This window comes from Oenanthe melanoleuca, chromosome 17, assembly GCF_029582105.1.
Source record: "Oenanthe melanoleuca isolate GR-GAL-2019-014 chromosome 17, OMel1.0, whole genome shotgun sequence".
NCBI lineage: Eukaryota > Metazoa > Chordata > Aves > Passeriformes > Muscicapidae > Oenanthe > Oenanthe melanoleuca.
The window spans coordinates 6,042,858-6,056,932 of NC_079350.1; the positions used below are offsets into that span (position 1 = coordinate 6,042,858).

General features: G+C 43.1%; 2 protein-coding genes and 1 long non-coding RNA gene across 10 annotated transcripts in view; 1 reads left to right on the forward strand and 2 right to left on the reverse strand.

Annotated features, from left to right (window-relative positions):
• The window catches only part of SPTAN1 (spectrin alpha, non-erythrocytic 1), a 45,832-nt gene extending 43,499 nt beyond the window's left edge, over positions 1-2,333 (reverse strand). For 4 of the 8 annotated variants that reach the window (XM_056505165.1, XM_056505163.1, XM_056505161.1 and 1 more), the window contains exon 1: positions 2,227-2,322. The gene's annotated coding sequence lies outside the window, so the exon portion shown is untranslated. Of the gene's footprint in view, positions 1-2,226 lie in introns of all 8 variants that reach the window. The other 4 variants (XM_056505166.1, XM_056505159.1, XM_056505160.1 and 1 more) reach the window with 3 other exon arrangements.
• Positions 2,334-2,424: 91 nt separating this feature from the next.
• Positions 2,425-7,146, forward strand: LOC130260151 (uncharacterized). Its single transcript, XR_008841742.1, has 2 exons — positions 2,425-2,729; positions 6,980-7,146. It is a non-coding gene; the product is annotated as an uncharacterized LOC130260151 (long non-coding RNA).
• GLE1 (GLE1 RNA export mediator) lies at positions 3,006-14,018 on the reverse strand. The gene is made up of 16 exons (XM_056505302.1): positions 13,823-14,018; positions 13,291-13,512; positions 12,109-12,234; positions 11,797-11,945; positions 11,415-11,475; positions 10,892-11,146; positions 9,927-10,155; positions 9,692-9,807; positions 9,445-9,514; positions 8,966-9,108; positions 7,956-8,146; positions 7,395-7,524; positions 6,974-7,078; positions 5,927-6,009; positions 5,717-5,780; positions 3,006-5,009 (listed from the first exon to the last, which is right to left on the reverse strand). The coding sequence occupies exons 1-16, from the start codon at positions 13,916-13,918 to the stop codon at positions 4,941-4,943; spliced, it is 2,109 nt and encodes a 702-aa protein (XP_056361277.1). The 5' UTR covers positions 13,919-14,018; the 3' UTR covers positions 3,006-4,940.
• Positions 14,019-14,075: the final 57 nt, after the last annotated feature.

Consider the following 14,075-nt stretch of genomic DNA (forward strand, 5'->3'; position numbering starts at 1 on the left):
GCATTTGCACAGCTTCACCTCTGCCAGCTGCAGCAGGGAGCAGCACATTCCCCTGTGCTGGATCCATGGGCAGCGCAGCCCGGGCCGTGGTCTCTATCCACGGCATCTGCAGTCTGCTCCACCCCATTCTTCTGCTGCCTACACTCACTCCAGGGACAAATGGAAAAAACAAACTCCCACACTACACTAACAAGCAAAGGAGAAATTTATATCATTTCCTCTGATAAAGGGGAAGCGATCAGTTGTCTCAAAAAATCAATGTATTTATGATTAAAACTGTTACAAACTCATAAATACATTAAACGGACCAAAACAAAGGCAGTGAAGATACTAAGCTATTTGTGTTAAATTACTAAGGTTAGTTGCAAATGTCAGTTGAAAAACACAAATTTCTCACCAAGAGGTACCACCCTCCACCAAGAGAATTAAAGCCTCTCTTATCTTACTGCTGTGCAAGAGAAAAATATGTAAAAAATGCTTTAAATGTGTCAATGTAACCATCCTTTTTGTTATTGTTGCTACCTTTGCTATTAAAAAGATCAACCAGAATTATGTTTAACTTCCTGAACTACAGATCTCATATAAGCATTACATCTAAATCTGTTTCTTTAAATAAAATTTTGATTTCAGTCTGACCAATATGGATATTGTGGCTTTTTATTTCAACAAGAAATAAATTACTTCTTGTGAACAATGTAACGTGTTATCTTGGTTCAAGTATTTTACACAGCTTGAGAATTCCATTATTTTAGTTACAGATCCTGCACACAATGCAGCAGAAAGCCACTCATTTTCAACCTTTTGTCCATTATTTTCTCTGCACAATCCATAAATAAGGACAAATGAAGATTTCAAGGAAGAACTCTCTGCTAGTTGTATATATATGCACGAAAATCCCACAGTGGGATTGAAAATTTGTTTTGAACCAATCTGGATCCCTGACTAAGGCCTTTCAGTGAACACAGTCATTGGAATCTTCTGGCACTTTGCTGAAAACTAAAATGCCAAAGGAAAATGGATTATTTGTTTTTTTCAGAAAGATACAGCACCATTTCAGGCTGAGTTGGCTTTTTTTGGGTTGGTTTTTATTTTTTTTTTTCCCTGATATATCATTCGCCATCTCCAGACAACTGCTCCTGAAAATCTATTTAAATATGTATGAAAGACTGCTCAGGAGTCACGTACATTTTCGACTGGAAGACGAACCTGGTTTATGAGAAAACAGCTACAAAAAAATCCTGAACAGCCAATACGAACCTGCTGAAAAAATATACAGTGATAATTGCTTGGTTTTCCTTCAATATCAGGGAAAATGGTTGCCCTATTAGCACATATTTATGATCCAGCAAGGCAGATTTATATTGTCATAACCAGGCAAGGTGCATGCAGGCAACAAATTGAGGAACACTTGACTTGGATTTATTTTAAATTAAAAAAAAAAAAATAAAATAAAATCAGGGCAGGAACAAATCCTGATTCTTTTACAAAGGAAGCAGTAGACCTTGCCCTACATACAAAGTAGCACATATATGAAAGGAACAGAGGTCGGGAGATTCCCTTGAAATGCCTCCCTGCTTGTCAGCGCTGCTGAGCCATCCCCGCGGCCGGAGACCCCCGGGCCCTGCGGAATGGCCCCTCCATCGCTCCTTCCTCCTCCTCGCCGCATCTCCTGACCTTGGACAGGGCTGGGCAGCCGCGGGAGCCATTGCTGTGCAATGATTCCCGGTGCCGCGGAGCGCCGGGGGCTCCATCCCCCGGGAATTCTCACCGGGAAATGCTGGGTGGCAGCCCTGAAGGGACGGGCGGGCACGGCGGGGCTGTTACCCGCCGGGGATGTTATTTTGCGCCTGTTTGTCCCTCCTCCGGGGCGCTGAATGGGATTCCAGCCGCGGGTCGCGCTGCTCAGGGCGGCTGCGGCCGCTCCCTGCCCGCCCGTCCTTCACCCGCGCCGCGCCCCCGCCCTTCGCTCCGCTCTGCTCGCCCGAGGGCCGCGGGGAGACCCCGGGCCCGGCTCTGCGGCACCCCGCGATAAAGAACCGCCCGGCGGAGCCGCGGAGGGCGAGAGCGAGCGGCGGCCGGGACGCCCGCGGAGGCAGGGCCAGCCTCAGCCTCCCCCGGCTCACCCGCACACCTGTGCCCGGCTGTGCGCGGGGCTGGCTGAGCCCGAGCGGGGCGCGGTGAAGGCCGCGCGGCGCCCCCCGCCCGCCCTTCGCCCCATCCCCTCACCGGGTCTGTGGGTGCGCACGGACCTCCCGCCGGCTCCGCGCCCTCCGCCACGGACCCGCGCGCCGCCTGCGCCCTCCTTTTATAGCCTCGCTGCGGAGGTGACGTCAGCACTGCAGCGCGGCCCCGCCCTGTCGGCGGAAAGAACCGAAGAACTTCGGAAAGAATCGGAAAATATTGAGGGAGGGAGGCCACGCCCACCGAGTTCTGCCGATGAAAGATGGGGACCCGGAGAGCCGAGTGAATCCGGAAAGAAACGAACAGTTCCGGAGAGATCGAGGTGTTCGGAAATAAACGAGGGAGAGGGTCCGGAAGGGATCGAGGAGTTTCGGAAGGAACCGAGCGGTACCGGAAAGAGCCGAGTATGGGAGCAGGGTGCGGAGGGCGTTTGTGCCCTGCAGGAACCGGCCTGGGGCACCACAAAATTACATGATTAGAGGGGCAATCGGTTAAAATGTGCGCGCAGGGGTCGGCAGAGGGGTCTCTGCCCCCTTCTCCCGACTCAGGTGAGTTTGGGTCGCAAAGAGCTGAGGTTCTGCGGCTCAGTGATGGGGACAGGTCACGTGTGCAGCACCCAGCCACGGTCAAAGCTGCAACTTCGTTAGTTTTACATTATATAGATACGTATTTATATATATGTATAATACACACACACAGATATATATAATTTATATCCGGATATATCGGTAAGAGTGGCTGCTTGAAGCACCGTGCAGTGTCACCCAGAGCCTGGCAAGGACACAGCATCAAAAGGCAAGCGCCTGTCAAGGGAAAGCTATTTCTGAAAAGCTGATGCATAAATTCAAAGGAAAATGAGCCTTCAGCATTAAATCCATGTTTAAAATAGACACATCCTACTCTAAAAAAAATTAAATAATTAGAGATTTGAGAGCTGGAAGGCAGCAAGAATGTTATTGGCTCAAATGGTGAGTGGGTTTGATGGCTGGGTGAATTAATGACACTTTATTTGAGTGAAGTACTTAACTGGAAGCACAGGCACTTATGGTGACATTGCATCCCTGGGACTGCCTGGAACTCCTGTCTCCAAGCAGGAATCTGACTCACACCAGTATTGATGCATCTTGTCCTGAAGCCACAGTATTTCCACAGCTGCAGTGCTCTCCTTTGTCATATTTGATAAAATATACATGTAAAACCACCAGGGATATATGCATATGACCTTATTTGCACTGCATCTTCACAACACCAACTGGCTAACATCCAAACCTGCTAAAACGAAAAAACAAGTTAAACATTCAGCTCAAGCAGCAGATAAAACCTCAAGCTATATCTAAAAATAAGTATTGTCATGCAGCACACACATTATTCATTTAGAAAATCTTATTAGTATTTTTAAAATAGTAGATATGTAGATGCTCTTTACTGAGGCAGAAAAGGATATCTTGGTTTTTATTAAAAAAATATACTTTTATTTACCCCACAAATGTTAGAAACCCCAAATAGCTGTCAGCAAAAAAAAGAGGTATTTCACAAGTACATCAACAAATTCTTTCTTGGGTTTGGCACAGGCAGACAATTGTTTCTAACAGACAAGACCAATTTTTGTTTTGGCAAAGTGAATCTCCACCATAATTACAGATATGCAATATATAATTAAAACATCTCCACTTAGTATTAAAAAACCTTGTGCATTTTCAAGTATACTAAGAAAAATTGCATTGCTTCAGAATTATCTGGCAAAAAGGACACCAGGAGGATATTTCCAATTTCCCAGAACAATCACAAGGTAACAGTAGTCTGAAATATTCCAGAGTCAGTTTACAACATACATAATCCAAATACAAATTTAACTTGGGTACTAGACCATTTGAAAGACAACTTTAAGGGTTTTACAGGGCTGAATTCCAAAGCACGTTACAACCTTTTCTCAGAAATCTCAAGAGCTATACAGAAAATCAAATTCATATTCTCATATGGCCTCAAATCCATATTCTACAGCTTCAAACCGTAGTGCCTCCAGGAAAAACAAACCCCAGTTTGGTAAAAATAACATTTTCAACTTGCAACAGTATATTGCCAGAATAATTAACCAGCTTGTAGAATCGAGAAGTAAACTTTCTCATCTTAGAAGCCACCAAAACAGCTTAAGGACAGCTCACTGTAAATCCAACAGATTTCCCATCTCCTGTATTCATCAAAGAGCTGTGGATTTTCTTAACTGTCCCTCTCCCATAATAAAAAAATCCACAGAATTTCAATTGTTACAGGAGCTTTTCTTTCCCCCACAAACCTTTTGAGCAGTGAGTCGACCTCCCTTTTGGAGTGAAGTTACATCCAAGGGAGACAAGTGTCAGCACTGCTCAACCTTTACCAGCCTCACCATTGATTTTAGATGTTGAGACAAACAAGTCCATCAGCATTACATTTGAATTATAAAATATGTAAGAAATAAAAAAACAAAGTTCTAGCAGTAAGTTTGAGATTGATTAGGCTGTTAAGAGTCCATAAAGCTGTGAGGTATTTTCACTTCCATGAGTTGAACAGCTCAGTGCAATTTTTCATTCCAAGAGTCCTTAACCTCCAGAGCCATCAGGAGAATGGATTTAAAGCATCTTCCACGTGATTAAACATATGAAGAAGTTTCAGTAATTTATTATACAAAAACTTACAAAGATCTAATGCAAAGATTAACTTCTAAGTCTAACAAATAAATCTTCTTGAATTAAATCTTAAGGGGAAAGGAAATACAGACTGATTTATGTTCTCCAAAAGGAAGGTGTCAGAATGCCCTTTGGTAATGGAATTTCCTCTGCCTGTAGACATTTCTAATGGAGAGAAAGACAAATAATAAAGATAAATAAATATGTATTTCAATATGGCATCTCTTCTCAGGAATTCTGACGGCTCTTACTATACATTCAAAGCATTGACAGTAAAATGTACCAGAATTTATTATGAAATGAAAGTATAATTTCAAAGCTATCATATTTGAATATCATAATCTAAGTCAACATTCACAGAACAATTTAAACAATCAAGTATTTTACAGTTTTGCAAGCTTTATTAAAAAAATATGCAGAATGCAATGCTAAACAAATACTACAGAGAGCATTTGAAAGTCTCATTTTCCTATATATTTAATCAGGACAGGTGCTAAAAACAAGAAACTACTGATAAAAAATAGCCGTGACAGAAATGACTCAGCAGAATCCTCCTCAACCTGTACACCTCCTCTCACTGATCTTCCTTTATAATCAAAATACATTTTCATTGATAAAAATTAGATGTAAGAAGTAGTGAGATGTTTGACATCATAACTATCATTAAGGTAATTCAGTAATTGAAAAGTTACAAAAGATGGGTTAGATCACAGAGAGAGGTCTGAATTATAACATGTGCAGCAAGCAGTGCCAGCCTCATTATCCAAACGATGCACATATTCAATGATGGGAAAAAACCCAGACCAAAACTCCTGAAAATTAAATGAACAACAACAAAAAAAAAAACCAAACCAAATCCAAAACTGCTTTACCTGCATGAAATTCTTCAAACGTGACAAACAGCCCATCTGGCCAGAGCTAGTCACAGCTTCAATTCTGCAGAAACAACAGCACGTTTCAAAATCTATTTAGAAAGTTGGGTTTGATTCACAAGTGGGTGTGGGGGTGGTTGGCAGAGATTGGAAAATATGGATGAGTCATTTCAGAGTGAACACCCTCATTCCTAACCCCAGATATCTTACCTTGGGATATAGGATTTCTGAATAAAGAACATAGTTTTCCAGAACTGAATCCCATACTGCTTCATCAGAGCATTGCCACACACCTGTGATACAGAAAGGCACGAAGTGCAGGTTACAGAATTGGATTTCACACTTGCATGACAGCTGCAGTGAATGTGTTCCATACCAATGTCTAAATGCTTAATTCAGACATTTAAAGAAATACACCTAAAACAAGCAAATCCTCTAAATGCTAAAATGTGCTCACTGCTACCACAATCACCTTTTTTCCTGTTGACTGTGGTGGTCACCGATACAAATCTTGTTACCCTTTCTTTCACCCCAGTCTTCCTCCAAAAATAGTTCTCTTCCCTAACACCATTTGCTGGAGCACACTGTGGTCATTTCCCCACTGTTATTACTGCTGTGTGCAGTGATTCATCAGCCTTCTCCACACAGTTTACAGGACAAATGTTCCTCTGACTTCCCTACTCCTAACAGAATCCCCCATGGGGTATTTCATCTCCCACTTTCTCATCTGTACTTTTACAGTTTTTTAGAAGCATTTGAAGAGCAGAGAAGCTGCCTGAGTTCAACAGTGTTTGTGTCCCCTGACTCCAGCCTTTGTCTCTCATTTAGCACAGGCCTATATCTTAGGATATAGGATTGATACCCATCAGGTTCTGATATTTTCAGCCTGAAAAATCTATCCTGTTTTATGAACTAATTTGGCTGGAACAGCCACAGGACTTCCTTGCACTGTATGAACTGCCAAGTGCTTAGAACAGACCTTCTGTAAGACCACACAATTATTTTTGAAATACCAAAAACCTTAAACAGAATCAAATACAACAATAGAATTTGTATTTATAAAAACTTCAGTTCTGAAATCATTCAGCTCCAAAGCTGTACTTGCAAGAACGTGGATAGTTTCAAGTTCCTTTCTGAAGAAATAAGAAAAAGTTTAAAAAAAAACTGCTGTGAAGGTCACCTCAGCAATCCCTTCAGAACCCAAAAGGGATCTAAACTGGTGACATTTAACTACTAACAGTTATCCACACCACTTACTTCCAGGAAATCCAAAAGCAGCATAGCTGTCACATCTGCCAGAGGCTCCAAATTCAACATCTGCGCAAGCCAGCGCCATCCATAGCTCAGACCGTGAGGATGTGCCTACAAAGCAACAAAGAAGTTACTCAGCACTTACTTTATGACTTGTAAAATACAATTATCAAAACAGACAGTTTTCTGATTTACTTTCTTCTTTATCAAACTTGACATAAAGCTTGATCATTGTGAAAACATAAAGGAAGTCCACACCATGAATTACTTAGCATTGTTTTGTTCACCATGGTTATGACCATTTTCCTTCAAATATATCCTGAGCTAGTTTAAATTCAGCACACCTCAACTACAAAACAAGCTTCCAACACATTGAATAGACTTCTGGGATAGTAACAAGGTTCTAAGTATAGTGCCACACACATACCCCTTGTTTGTTTCCATAAGGCCACCGGAGCTGAATGATGGCAGCATAGAGACGAATCATTCCTGACATCCTTTTAAGAAAATGATCTTGTTCTTCCACTTTAGAATCATGAACTTCGTATCCAAGCATCCTTTGTATGAGAAAACATTCTAGTATTAGTACAGCAAAACACATTCACTTGAGTCCCTGCAGCTCTCAGCTTACTTGAAGTCAACTCCACTGAGAATAGGGATTCTTCGAAAACATGCAAGAATTATTGCAAAGGCTGATCATTACCCTCTGCATCATGTGTTCCACTGCTTGGTGAGGCACAGAGAAGCTATGGCTGCCCCATGCAAGGAAATGCTCAAGCACAGGTTAGATGGGGCTTTGGGCAACCTGGTCTAGTGGAAGGTGTCCTTGCCATGGCAGGGGCTTGGAACAAAGTGTGTTTTTACACACTTATGACTGAACCTCCAGAGTCAATGCCTATGTGCTCAGGATTGGGGGAAAGTGGAGTTCACTCAGAATAGTCTTCACCCTTGTAAGATTCACGCAGAAGAAGTCCAGCAAAGCATTTACCTCTGATATTCTTCCATAGAAGTCCCTTCTTTCCTAGCAGGGTAAAATGGCACAGAATATGGGCACTTTTTGTGCAGGTGAGCTAAAAAGATGTCTCCGACTCGAGGGTGTAATTCCCAGATTCCTGAGAGCACCACAGCAATTGGGAAAGCTGAATCATGGTGAAAAGATACTTCTCCTTCCCCATGTTTCTGTAAGATGGAAAAGGAAATTCAGCCACCACTTCTTCAAGTCATTTCTCAGGCAAAAAAAAGAAATCCTCATTTTTGTAGTTAGCCTTTAGTAAAGCATCCAAACGTTTCCATGGCTATGTAGCCAAGGATAGAAAAGCTGATGAAGCTGCATATCCTCAGCTCCCACAGAGAATGACAATAAACTCTGGCTCAGGATAAAAAAATGGGATTAGCAAACACAGGCTCAAAGTGCAGGCTGCACAGATATTCTGAACCCAAACAATCACTTTCAAATGTTTACAAATCAATCATAGTTTTACTCCAGGGGCTGATTTTTGCATGCATTTATTCCTGCAGGGATAAAGTTGCAAACAGCCCAAATTTTGCAACTAAAGAGAAGAGAAAAATACTGCCAACTTCAAAAAACAACTTAAGCTTCATTTCTTGAGAGGTGCTAACAAAAAAGCAGGGACTGAAGTTTGCCTCTTGAGCCTTAGTGTTGGGGTTTTTTGTCCCCCAAATTCTGCCAAGACATAAGGTTTGAGTCTATATACAGTTTTGTGATACACCATAAATGAACTATTGAACTATTTTCCACAACACATACCTAGCTAGATCAAACTATGTAAGATGTAAGCCTGAAATTTGAAAGAGTCCTACAAGAAATAAGGATTGGAAGGGAAAGAGACACTAAGTTTTTTCACTGCATTAATACAGGCAAACTAAACATTGAATAAAAAGATTTTGTTCTTCATAGCTGAAGAGACAGTTCAGTGTCTAAAAGCATTTCCTAGAGCACTGGCTACCTGTGCCACCCCAAAGAAGAGATTTCCTCACCACAAACTTCTCAGCGAGTTTGTAACAAACAAACTCCAGCCCCTGTGGATGCTGAGTCACCGACACCGCCTGCCCTTCAGTCTGAACGGTCTTCCCAGACAGCAGGTTATTGATCTTGTCAAACACCTCTCTCAGCTTAGAGCCTGCAAACACATAAGGAATGTATGGAGATAGAAGATAAGGGAACAATTGACAAGTCTTACCCAAACCACATCAAGCTGACCAACACCAGACCCACATCCCAAAAGGCACCTTTGCTTCATCTGATTAACCAAACTTAATCCTGATGAAGAAAGATGCCTCTGAGAGAAGCAACAGCCTTCAAAGCACAAGCAAGCCCTACTGCACAGATAGGCCGTGTGCAGGTCAGCTTTCTGCTGTAGGGATAATTATAGGAACACTTGATATGCTTGTGCTCTGATAAAATCTTTAAAGCAAAAGGAATTTCAGTGGGATTAAACTCTTGGTGTTTTCCTGACCTGATATACTAGAGATCTGGCTCACAGGGATTGTAGCTGCTTTCTGCAAGTTTGTTTTTATCTTCCTCACCTGGAGAACAAATAAACAACTTTAAAATCCTTTCCAAACAAGTATTTATCTATAATAGAGCAGAGTGGTAACAGAGACTGCTACAAGAATTCTTATTTTTTTTTAAATGAGAGAGATCCTATTTACCCTAGAAATTAAGATAATCTCTCTTCAACATTGTTAATAATTTGTTCATACCTCAGTGTTGCCTTTACAGTTTCCAATTTCACTGAAAGCAGCAACACATTGCTCAGCAGTATTCTGAAGTTGCTGGTACCACTGCATGATACTTTCTTCTGTTTTAACTTGAAGTCCTGTTATTAAAAAAAGCAAAAAAGATGATAACTAAGAAATACCTCAACCTCTAGTGAGAAAATTCATTTTAAAAAAATGCAAGGCAAAGGAATAAAAAAGATTTTAAAAAAAGTCCAACCTTCCTTCTGCTGCTTTCCCCCTGACTGCTGTGCAGGGGCAGGTGTCTGACTCTTCATCTGCTCTTTTTTCTCTAACTCTTTCTGCTTTTGTTTCTTTTCCTCTTCATCTTTCCTCTTTTTTTCTTCTAGAGCTGCAGTGATTTCCTGCTGCATGCTGGATATCAACCCTCGCATTTCCTGCAGGGCTCGTTCAGTGCTGGCCACATCTGCTTGAGAGGGGAACCCTCTCTGCCAAGAAACACGAGAGGTAACACAGCATCAACCTTTGGTTCCAGTGTCAGAGGGCCAACAGCAAGAGCAAGGAGCCTTTGAAGCACTTGCCTTCACATAATCTGGGAGCTAAACACGTATTTTACCCCCATCTCCTTTATTTGTACATAACACTGGCCATAATATTTGTAAGTAATGTAAGTCCATGACTAAATCTCGTAAGATCTTGGACAACAAAAATTACGAACACACTTGGAAAAGTGCAAGTGAACTCCAGTGCAAAGTCTTGACAGCTCCCTCTGCTGAAAGCCAGCTGTGACCAGCTGGAACACAGGATTAGCCTCTATTAGTGTTTTATCTTTCAAGATTTGTGTTCCATCCTGGAAAGAAAACAGTCAAGGGAAGCCAGCTACTGCAGAAAAGCTTATGAGCAGAGAATGTTCAGTATTTAACAATTCATGAACCAGTCCACTGTCACAGAGAGAACTTTACAGCACCAAGAGTTTACAGCAATTTAATTTGAATCTTTCTCCTGCAGAAGTTCTCATGCATTTTGATAAGCAATTTTCAAAAGAACAGCTGTAGTGCCAGAGGAAGGAATACCCCTTTGAAACTGGGTCTTTATAGGATGAATATCTAAAATCATTGCTGTGACATCTTATTTAAGGGCCTTATGACAAGCTGCCTTTGAAGACAACTACAGGGAGCTTTATGAAGGAATGACAGCCAAAGTTACCAACTCCAGAGCCCGTACCTCGCTGGTGGTGCGGATGAGCCCTGACACCAGCCCACAGATCTGGTTGCCACGATTGCTGTATGCAGACAGGTCGATTCTGGGCAAGTCTTTATGCCTGTAGTTGGGATCAATCTGCTGGTTCAGCTGCAGCAGCTCCTCCTGGATGGAATAAAGGCGACGCAGTCTCTCCTGGCCCTCCTCCTTGCGCAAACGTTCCAGCTCCTCCTGCCGCTGCCTCTGCTGCTCTGCCTCACGCAATTTTAGGTTCAAGATCTGGGGAGAAAAAGACACAAGAGTCATAAAATACCTCAATAACTCCAGTTGTACAGTTCCTTCCTGCTGTGATGACTGCAGTTTTACAGGACCTTCCTGTTCCTACGATACAAGTGCCTTTACTACATTTCCACACTGCAGCAGGTGCCCAGGATAGCGGCAGAAAATCCATCCTCACTTTAGAGTGTCATAGAAATATAAATAAATCAATTGGTCTTTCCAGTTCCCACCCAGTAGTCAGAAAAGACAATTCTTAAGAGTCTCAAACCTTTGCTCTGTGTCGGTGCTCTTCCTTCAACTTCTCTTGCTGCCCCTGAGCCTCCTTTGAGCTGCAATACACATAAAGACAGAAAAACTGTATTCAAGGCATTCAGGAGAGAAAACACAAACCAACACACAGGAAGTTATTCTTAAAACAAGCTAAAGGAACTTTAGCTATCACAAATATTGTCTTTTTCTAACCACTAAAACCTCAACAACAGCCAGACATCTACTCTGACAGTCCAACTCTAACAGGATAGTTAATGTAAGACAAGCAGCAGGTGAGATTTTCAGCCACAGCTGATTAGCACAGAATTGTCTGAAATAGGAATTAATCCTCATTTTTATTAAATGCTATAAAATTCTAATGATACCAGAGGTAATCTCACCTCTTCTCCATTACTTCTTGCAACTCCTGGAATTCCTGATGCCTCTTTAGCTCCCTCAGTTCATCAAAGCGCTTCAGCTGCTCACTGGCCTGGGCATAGGCTGCCCTCACCATCTGCTCCTGCTCCTCCTGCCGCTGTCTCAGCCTCTCCTGCATTACAGAGGGGTACCAAAGGTAGTCATTGACTAGTCTGGACAGAAGAAAACACAAACTAAACTGCCCAACATTTATAAATTGCTGTCCTCACACTGTTACCTCTGACTGAGGAGCTCTCCTGGGATTCACAGACATCCCCTCCATTATTTTTTCTTACCTTTGCTTTCAGTCTGTGCAGCTCTTCGTACATCCGAATGCAGCCTTCGACTTTTGCAACTTTAGAAGACAGAACTGCTGGAACAACTTCTTGATTTACTTCCAGGAGACTAAGATGATCATTTTCCTGTATGGTCAGCATAAAAGCAAAATCAATGACTAAGCACCGTATCAGCAACTCATGGAGGAAAACAGATAAAGCAAGTCTCCTAAACTACTATTTGTGAAGAAACAGACAAAGGAATCAACAAAAACACGTTTCTACAGCAGTTATGTACCCCAGAAGTGCAACCTCACTATTTTGAGTATCCTCCAGCACATTCATGAGATTGGGATAATTACTTTTCCAACCACTAGAACTGGGAGCAGACATACCAAGAGCCTCAAGGACATTGAAAAAGGCCAACTGACATCTGGAAAGCCCACACAACCTCTCGTCCTCTCAACAGTCAGGGAAGATGTTACACTAGAAGAAGTTAAGTCAGGTTTATACTTTGAATCAATCTTCAGGAGGAGTCTTGAGACTCTCTAATGAAGTTTATCACATCCTGCTGCTTCATTAATATCTTCTCCTCATAATATATTTTTAAGTCTCACTAGAGGCAGGGTGATGTAAAACTCTGCTGCTCAGTATCACTGTCATGTGGTGAAGTCATCATTGAACAAAACAATGAACATTTTTATTTGCAAAGAGAAATAATTAAATGGCTTCATCAGCTTAATTACTTTGAAAACTCAGCTGCTCATTGCCCAGATTCCTACCCTTCTGCCTTGTAAAACAGAGTTAGAATACATGTAAATCACTCAGAGACTCCAGAGAACTCAGTGTGGTTACTCATGGACTTTTTTAACAGCCCTGACTCTCCTCTGTGACCTTATCCCTCCAAATGGACGAATCCTGTGCTGCTAATCCATAACACAATGGAGCTCCAACTCTTTTCCTCAGTTATGGTGAAAAATGGAGTTTGCTTTGTGTCTACTGTGAAACATTTTTCTATGGAAATCTTGTTAATACTGATTTTACCATCACTTGTTCATGTTCCAAAAACTTAAAATTAAGGATGTTTTCCTCATAAATTAACAGAACAAAAACCAGCCTTAATCTGACATTTATGGCAGCAAGTTAGGACTTTCTTTTCTCACAGCTGCTCCATAAATATACGATTTAAAATCAGAGAGCTACCTTGATCTCACTGGGCTCTGTAGATGAAAGTGGTGAAGAGCTCCGGTGGCTGCCGGGCGGGATCTTCTCGGCAGGCACGCGTTTTGGGAGAGGAGTGGATTGTTTGGGCGTGGAAGCCCCGGAGGGTGTGATTTCTTGGGCTAACTGCCCACTGAGGCTGTCCAGCACCCAGCCGCAGTAAGGGGAGAGCTCCACGGGAGCCACACATCCTTCCAAGGCAGCCTTGAGAGAAAACATCCTCCGTGAATGCGGCACAGCCTTAACACTGAACAAAACTTAAACACACCATGAACATATATGCACAGTCAGCAGCTGCTTTAGCATCGCAGCATGGTATCCCACTGAACCCTCTTTTCTGCTGCCTTTCCAACACTTTTTCCGAACTCTCCTACCTTTGCAGGACATTTGAAACCCCTCGGGCCAACCCCGCTCCCTGACCCCGCTCTGGGGATGTTTCAAGCCCCGAGTGTCACCGAGATGAGCGCTCGGTGCTTCCCAGCGGGCAGGGCCGACTCCCGGGGCGAGCCCTCACCTCATCCTCCTGCCAGCGGCTGCAGTAGCTCAGCTGGCCCTTGCTGGAGAGGCGCAGAGCCTCCAGAGTGTCGAAGCGGAGCTGCCACGACTCCATGGCGACCCCGCCCCGGCGCACAGAGCCGCACAGAACCCCGGGTCCCTCACGGCCGGGCCGAGCCCATCCCGCCCCTTCCGGGCCGCAATGGCCGCATCCGCCTCCTGCTGGGCGGGAGCGGCGGCCGCCCCCTGGCGGACGGGCGGGGCCGGGCCCG